Raw genomic sequence first — 9,112 nt, 5'->3', positions numbered from 1 at the left:
ATTTTATCTATATCAACCGAAAGTAATCCTCCCTTTAAGGTGAGGGTTCTACTCTTCTAAGACTTCCAATATAAGCCTTCAAGCATTACAAATTGGATTATGATTCTAATCAACCATTTTTAACTTATGCCTCTAAACACCACTTGAATTATAGATTCAAGCACTTTGTACAATCACCTCAAAAGATGTCTCACTCTTAAAATATCCAAGTGAAATCCCATAATTAGCAAACACTAAATGATACTTTACACTTAGATTTTCCCTTAAGTGATATTCTACACTTGAGATTACCTCTATAGGTTTATAAGAAATGATAAGAGATATCTTCACAAATTTTGAACTCAAATGATATAAGATAAATTAAAATTGAGGTGAACTAATGGATATGCTAATTTGAAAACAAAGTGCGTTCAAAACACTCCTCTAAAGCTTAAATAATATTTAAAAAAGATTTAGAACTCTAGCACAACAAAATAAAGAAGTTTGAAACCTTTAAATAAGATTTGGAAGACAAACTAATTATTAAGCAAATTTATGGTCAACTAATTGAGCAATCGACTTGATCGATTCATTAGCCATTGAGCATTTAATGTTTTGATAAGTGACTATTGGAGGTTAAAACATCAATCAACCCTTGACCAATTGAGGCATTACCTCAACTAGCTAAACAAATGCTCCTAAAAGTGAGGAATGCACAGAATGCCCCTCGACCGGTCAAAGCTCAATCCACTTATTGGTTCCTCACACCTTTAACCAATTGCGTTATAAAGTGCTTAAACAACTTGATTTGAAGTGTCCAACAACTTATGTTTAATTTGTTAAAACTTTTTAGGATAAATTTTAAAAACATTTGGCTCAAGGTTTTGATTCAAAACAAGAAATTATTCAAATTTAAAATAACTTCAAACAATTTAGCACTTTGAATGATTTTTGGTGCAAAAATAAAAATAAAATGCATGATCTTAATATACCAACAATCTCATAAAAAGATTCTATAGAAATGAGTTTTGAAAGTTTTTTACTTTGAGGTCTTCTCCTTAATTTTGATTTTCCTTTGGCTTTATTTATTTTTATTATTGTCATTTTGAAACCTTCTAACCTGAATATATTTAATATAAAATATTAGTTTCATACTTTGTTTTGTTATCATCAAAACTGAACTTAACTAAACTTTGGTTTTGCAAAAATATTTGTCTTTCAAACTTGTTAAACAGTCAATAAACAATAAAGAAATAAGACTAAAATACAAATAAAATACCTATTATCCAAATTCAAAATTGTCACACTTCATAATTACATGTAAAAATCATGAATGACAATATAAACATCTCTTTAAAATCAAAAGCCAAAATTAATGGTTGTCATATTTTGAAAGTGTTTGAGAAATTTCACTTCAAACTTGTCAATACTAAATTGGTTCTACTTAAATTCAAACCAATGTTTGAATCAAATGCAAAAAGAGCAATCCCTTTTTATGATTTTATGAAGGGTTTGTAATTGAGGTAAAATATTGCTCTTAAACAAGTTTCGAGGAAAAGTGTTGAATTTTGAATATGAAGGTGCAAATTGTAAAACACATTAAGTGAATTTAACCCTATTTTTAGGAGAAAACAAAATGATAATATTCATATTAAAGTAAGAATCAATGAAAATTTATTTAATATTAGTATAAGGTTATTTGGACCTCAATATTCGTCACACATAATACAATACAACTTATTTAACTTGTATGAATTACACAAATAATATGTTAGTAGGATTTTAACTTGTTAAAACATAATTTTAATCCATCGAACTTATTTTAAAATTTGAAATTCACAAACACATTGTTGCAAACTGTCTTATAGTTTTAATTTTTAAAATTTTTAATTAATTTAATTATAATATGTTTATAACATAAAAAGTAATTTTTAGTTTTAATTTTACTCTAATTCACAGATTTATTTAGTATGTTAACTATAAAATATTTAAAGCTTTATAATGAAATATATAAAACTTTATTTAATTATTTTATTTTTTTAATTATATGATATTTATAATTTTATTTTAATTTTTTTATAATTTTTAAATATATAAATTTAATAAATATGCATGATTTAAAATACTAACACTTGGGGTTAAATCACAAATGAATTATTTTGATACGATTAAATGAAAAAACTATTTTATATGAATTAAGTAAACGAGTTGAGCAGTTTAATACGACCCATTTATTCAACGGTTTAATTGTCACATTATACTAACCCGATTATACCTAATAAACCCTTGGGTCATTTGATTAGAAGGATAATTGGAAACCAATTTTAGATATTTAACCCTCAATTTTTTTTTTTTTTTTATCACATTTTGATAATTTTTTTTTTTTTTTAATATTTATATTAAAAATGGGTTCACTAGGATTATTTCGTCCTTTTAACCGATTCATTCTAAACCGTTTCCTTCGGTCGTTACTGTTGAGCGCTTGCTCACCTTATCCGTCAGGGATTGTAAGCAAGCGTTTGGAGTAGTGACGAGGGAAATCACCTGGTTCAGTTGGTAGTGATGTTATCTTGGCAAATTCGCACCAGCTTTAGTGCTCTGTCCTCACCTACTTATACCTTTTCTTCTTCCCGCCATGCCGTCAATCTTAAAGCCCCCACTTGCTCCATACGAGTCCAGAAAATCCCCGTCAAGAATTTACAATTTCCATCGCCGGTGGAGGCCACGAAGCTCAACAATCTTGAACATGGCGTTCCAGATGATGGAGGTGGAAAAGGGGATAAAGCGATTTCGGGAATTCAAGTGCCGAGGCAGAAATACATTCCCATTTCCAAGTCGGACCTGTTGGACGCCATAGTACTAAAGTTCGACTCACAGCAAGATGTCGATCACTTTCTTCTTCTGTCCTCGTAAGTGCGCTTGATTTCTGTATCCTTCCTGCTCTCTCTCAGTCGGGTAAGAAAGAAGGAAGGAATTTTTTTTAGAATTTTGATTGGTATTTTGTCCTGGTCGTTTCCAATTTGCCAAGCATCATCTGTTCTCACAACGAACAGAAAGAATGAAAATATCCCTGCCATTTTAAATTGATTTATTGAAAAAGGGTTTGATTTCCAGTATCTCATTCGTATATCCCATTCTATGCACAGAAATCCCAGTGCATTAGGGAATAGGAATCACAGGGGAAAGAAAATAAGTAGCAGAGAGGTTGAAGAGATTCTCTTCTCCTTGTTTGTTTTCTGAAAGAAAAAGAGTCCTAAGAAAGGCAAGAAATTTCTCCTTTTCTAGTTATCCTGATGTTAGTGGTAGCATAATCCAATTCTCTCTATTTTTAAGAGGGAACCTAAAACAAGTACATGGATTTTTCTTATTTATCTTCATTCTTTTCATGGGAAAACAGAAAACATATTAGAAAGGGCCTAATGAAAATGGGGCGCATCCTGTTTGCGTGAGGGTATACAAGAGACATTGAAGGAAAGGAGAACTAAACCACCCAGTGAAATTCTCAATTTAGACTATCAATAAAATTCAAGAATGTATAATTTTCATACCATAAACGTTCCAACCCAATCTGGATTACCCATGACAGTTCAAAAATTATCCATCTAGTCCTCTCACAGTCTGTTCACCAACCTCTACCCTTTCCCCATAAGGAGATCTAATATCTTTGCTATATCACCGCCCATGCAATAAATAGTATGAATGAGCTCCATAAATTGTCCACTTCCCAATTATAAGAATGCCTTTGGAAATGAAGTGATCCATATCCTCCTCATTGCAATTCCAATAAATATGTAACCTTTTTGGAAAAGGCTAGACCAAAAAGTATAGAGGCCTCTTTCTAAGAGCATTTTCCCACTAAAGTTTCAAACCAAAACTTGGTCATTATTCCATTCCTCACCAAGAAAGCAGTTCTAAGGCTTAACTCTTACCAACCCCTTCTAATATTTGTTGGCAAGCAGGTTTTTGGATCCATTGGTTAATAGAATCTCACGGAGATTGGATGGGTAGAAAAGAGCCTTTCTATCATTGGGGGGAAGAATAATTCCAATTCAGTCATGCTTGTCATACATCCTTAGGTTCAAGATTCCAATATCAGTAGCTTCAAAGATTAAGAAATTGGAAAGAATTTTTCTTTGGTCGGGGGTTCTCGAGGGTAAAAAAGATCATCTTATCAATTGAGACATAGTATGTAGGCCAAAGGAGTCTAGAGGTTTGGGCTTCTAGAAGACTTCTTTGAGGACTCGTGCTTTATTACAGAAGTTGCTTTGGAGGTTCCCTAGGGAAAGTTCTACCCTTTGGCATTAGGTTATTTCGATTATTTATAAGAAACATCCTAATGGATGCGACACCAACATTTTGGTTAGAGGGTCAAGCTATGGTCTTTGAAAGGCCATTAGACTTGTTTTCTAGGATTTTTCTCCATATACCCACTTTGTGGTGGGTGACAGGGAGAGAATTCATTTTTGGGAAAGCTTATGGTAAGGAAATCAACCTTTATGTTTGAAATTTTCAAATCTTTACAGAGTTATAACATGAAAAAATCTCACTATTTCAACTGTTCTTGGTGACCCTTCTTCTCGTTTTCTTTCTTGGAACTTGAACTTTTGTTGCAATTTCATGGATTTGGAAATTGAGGAACTTGAAAGACTTATTTCCTCACTCACTCTAGTGCACTTATCTCCATCCATCCTAGACACATGAGTTTGGTTTTTGTTCTCTTTAGGTTTATTCTTGGCAAAATCTTTCTTTTTTGCCTTATCCAATTTATCAAGTCTAGTTCCTTTCCTTCCAACCAAATTTTTTATGAAAATCTAAAGTCCCATCTAATGTTAAGGCCTTTGCATGGTTAGTAGCGTAGAAAAAGATAAATACCAATGACATGTTGCACTTGAGAAAACCTTACAAATTACTTAGTTCTAATTAGTGCATCTTTTTAGGAATTTGAAAGTCAATTGACCATTTCTTTCTACATTGTTCAATAACTTTGGGATTATGGCACAAATTATTCAGTCTAGCCAAGATGGATTAGGTTTCGTCCTAGAGTATATGCGACATGATGACCATTTCTTCAAGGGGATTGAGGAGTTCCATTAGAGGCAAAATCCTTTCGCAAATTGCTTGCCTCACATTGTCTTGGATTAGGTGGCAAGAGAGAAATGATAGGATCTTTGAGGAAAAGTGGAGGACAGTATAGATGTTGTGGGACTTACTTCACTTCTATTCTCCTTTTGGGCCTTTTGTATTGTTACATTTAAAGACACTCCTCTCAATGTTATTCAGCTCAATTGGCATTTGATTTATAATTCAAAAGGGTTGGACAACAATGAGAGGAGCTTTGTTTGGAATTGATGTATGGTCTTTAGTGGACTAAACTTTTTGTATAGGTCTTCTTGTATAGTGGAGTAGTTTTAGTTATACCTTGATCAAATTCTTATATTTTGTGGGGAGAACTCCTCATCCTTCTCTTGTACTTTTTATCCATGATGAATATATCCTTGTTTTTGATAAAAAATAATAGTAATAATAAAAAAAATCTTTCTACAAACCACACCAAAAGCCTCTTTCAACACTTGGTGTGACAACCCCCACAAACTATCATGTCCATGTGTATATATCCACAACCATTTGCCAAGCCTTATTTAGAGAATGCTTCTTTTAATTCGCAATCCTCCACACTTTTTATGCCTTGGTAATGACGACCATTTCACTTTATGCATCCTTCTTCCCTATAAATGATTCTGCTATAAAAACTGATCAACACCAAAGTGGTATCCACATCATCGCCAAGTAGAAACCAAGATACCCCTATTTGGCTGCATCAAAAACTCTCTGAATATCTTTTAGACAGGTTGTCACTTTCTTGGAAATACAAATAAGGGCATAAAGTATATGAGGAGGCTCAAGAAGGCACTCTTGATAAGGGTCTATCCCTCTCCTAACAATTAAAATAAAGTAAAATAAATAAAATAAAAGGAAAAAGAAGCAACACACAAATGTTGCTTCTTCCAAGAGGCTAATCTCCTTCTTGGTCTTTCTCAACTAAGTCCCACTCTGCACAAGACCTATGAGACGCTCCTAAAGGCAACCCTAGGTGTTTAGTAGGAAGGCGTCTGACCCCACAACCAGACAAGGAGGCAAATCTATGCCTGGTTCTTGCTATCTTGTCTGCCTGAACCTTAGCATGAGAAGATAATTTTAAGTTTACATTCTTTCTTTTCCTTCTATGCCTGGTTCCTTATGAGATGTATATTTTTATGTATTTCAGGTGCTTGGATTCTATTCTTCATGCTGAACACAAAAAGGTTTTAGAAGAAATGCGGATTAGTTATCCCCTTACTCATTCAGCAGAGGACAAGGGAATGATTAATGAGGATACAACTAGTTTAGAAAGAAAATTTGTGACTAAGGTGGAGGAGCCTGACATGGCTGGTGATAGCACTACTGGGGTTGGCAGCATGGAGAGATGCAGGGAGGAGAACATTGAACCTGAAAATTCAATTTTTTCCAGCTATGGTCTAGATTTGAGATATCTCTTCAGTTCTTCGACCAACAATATGAAGAAAAATTCTGGTGCAGAGTCCAGGTTAGTAACAGATTGTCTTGACAGCTTGATTTTCAGTGTGCCAAGGTTAAAAAAGTTTTTTTGAGTTATTCACTGATTCTTAGTGATGAAAGAACTACTAATGATAACAAAACTGGACAAACTAGGCACTTATCAGAATAGCAACCAAGCCATGGTTTTTGGATTAATTACTTGTGCTTGATATTAATTTTATATCCCCTTTGTTGAAATTTTCTTAGCCTAGCAGATTCATGTGAAAGGCTTATAAGATACTGAAGAAAGATAAGAAAATAAAAGAAAAAATTGATTGTCTCATATTACCCTAGTAGAGAAAGAAAGGTCTTACTTCTTGATTGGGAGTCTTGTAGGGGTGTATTGCATCTCTCCATGCAAATAGTACCAATGCTATAATATTTTCTACAGTTTATTGCTTGAAATGGAAAATACAGCCCTATATAGCTAAGGATTGGCTGTGGCAAGTTGGTGTTTTCTTTGCAAGCAGAATGAGGAATAAAGCCAATCATATTCTTATTTAATGCTGGGTGATGCATAGTTTAGACCTTTGGTGTTATGTCTTTTTGTGGGTGTTGCCTTGTTCAATCAGAATGAGTTGTTGTTGTGGTTTTCCTTCTTTTTTTTTTTGGGGATCAGGAACACACTAGATCTTTCTATTGATTAAAAAGACAAAGGAGAACAAGACTTCCTTTCATAAGATACAAACCTAATCAAAACAAGAGAAAAAACTCCTTAACAAGGAGCCATACAAGCTAAATAATTAAAAAAAGAATGAATTACAAAAATCTAGGAATAGAATGTAAATAAACATTAACTAGAAAAGGAGGCAAAAAATCTATAACAAAAGATACCAAATGTTTTGCTCCTCTTTTAGCTAAAAAGTTTTACACTTGATTGATTAAGTGAATAAACCAACAGATGAAGGATCCTATACAATATTTGGTGTGGCCACCTATCAAACCTCCATGCACCTTTTTTCCTTTTAGCCGTCCATGAAATGGTAACAGCAGAATCTTCCTTGACTACAAGAATTACAAAAATCTAGGAATAGAGCATAAATAAACATGCATTAGAAAATGAGGTAAAAAATCTCTAATAAAAGACACCAAATATTTTGCTTTTCTTTTAGCTAAAAAGTTTGCCACTTGATTGATTAAGTGAAGAAGCCAATGGATGAAGGATCCTATACAATATTTGGTGTGGTTACCCATCAAACTACTGGGAACCCCAGACTTTCCCACTCCTTGTCCCTAGATCTCGTAGGGTGCATGCATCTATCTCTAAGCATCTTTAAATCTATCACAACGAAATAAAACGACAATAAAAACCATTAATTAACTATACATCTTGAGATATAATACTCATACTTGGATTTGGATGTTCCCAAATCAATTTCACGTAGAGAAGAAGTTTGAAGGACTCACGTACCCAACGTTTTCTGCCCAATGACTCAAACCACAATCTTGACACTCCAAAGTGTGGGCAATGGAAGAGAGGAAGCTTTGTTTCTCTCTTTCTCTCTCTTTGGAGATGGAAGACGACTAATTGAAAGTCATTAGGAAACCCTAACCCCTAAAGTGTATTTATAGTGTTGCTCACTAAGCTTAAGTGACTTGAGCCTATCAAGGTTTGTGTCACTTAATCTAGCCTAAAACAGGTCCTAATTGATTAATTAACCATATAAATTCATTTAATTAATTAATTAGCTCAATCCAAAGACCTTGTTCACTATCCCTTGTGTAGTCTTGCTTAATTGCCAAAACGCCCTTATACACAAAAATGAACTTAGAGCCAATTCAATCCTCATAAATCGTGTCATTATGGTATTTGAGCTCAGAGCGGGGATCATTGGGACCCATAGGAGTATTGGATCCCTCAAAATCCAATTTTAAAGTTGATTTAACATTCCACTGAAAAGAATTAATTTCACTTTAGTACTCTATGTAAATAACAACGAGGCAAAGTTCAGGTTTGTGACCTACTATCCACTGCATGCAGACTCCCCATGAATTGGGGTCTGTAATCTAACAAGGTAGTGCTATCGTCTATCAAAATTACCTCTCTAATCCTTGAGTTACAGATCCTACTTATTTTGTGATCAATTGACATACTCTAGCTTCATGGAGCATACGTCAAATTCCACTAAAGGAATTACTGCGATCGTAGATTTCATGATCACATGTTCTTTGGATCACTCAAGGGCACACACTGTCTTAATCCCATGAGATATTTTGTTATCTCTATTGAAAATACCAGTTACCATCAACCTCTATCAACAGTGACCTAATCCATAGGGATATATGACCACTTTAGGGTCTCACCAATAGGTTAAAACCTCCTATTGATTTTGACACATGCTCAATATCTTCTTAAGGTTAAGAATTCATGTAGTATAGTAACTTGGTGAATCCTGACAATTGATAGTCTTACGTCATGATTCACCGCAGGTCTTATCTAATGAGCATCACATACACAAGTGCATTACATATATAAGTGCACTCACCATGAGAAACCCATCCTGATCGCCAAGACAAGTCATCTCTCCAATTAGGAGGT

The 9,112-nt window shown here is 33.8% G+C and overlaps 1 protein-coding gene across 3 annotated transcripts in view; it reads left to right on the top strand.

Moving 5' to 3' along the window:
- The first annotated feature begins 2,461 nt into the window (after positions 1–2,461).
- The window catches only part of LOC117932686, a 36,786-nt gene continuing 30,135 nt past the window's right edge, over positions 2,462–9,112 (top strand). For 2 of the 3 annotated variants that reach the window (XM_034853962.1, XM_034853961.1), the window contains exons 1-2: positions 2,463–2,888; positions 6,245–6,562. In XM_034853962.1, coding sequence (XP_034709853.1) covers positions 2,542–2,888; positions 6,245–6,562 — 665 coding nt within the window. In that variant the 5' untranslated portion in view covers positions 2,463–2,541. Of the gene's footprint in view, positions 2,889–6,244; positions 6,563–9,112 lie in introns of all 3 variants that reach the window. The other variant, XR_004654206.1, reaches the window with a different exon arrangement.

This window comes from Vitis riparia, chromosome 15 (genome assembly GCF_004353265.1).
Source record: "Vitis riparia cultivar Riparia Gloire de Montpellier isolate 1030 chromosome 15, EGFV_Vit.rip_1.0, whole genome shotgun sequence".
Taxonomy (NCBI): domain Eukaryota; kingdom Viridiplantae; phylum Streptophyta; class Magnoliopsida; order Vitales; family Vitaceae; genus Vitis; species Vitis riparia.
The sequence above is the reverse complement of the archived record's forward strand: the minus strand, read 5'-3'. Positions and strand labels throughout refer to the sequence as shown.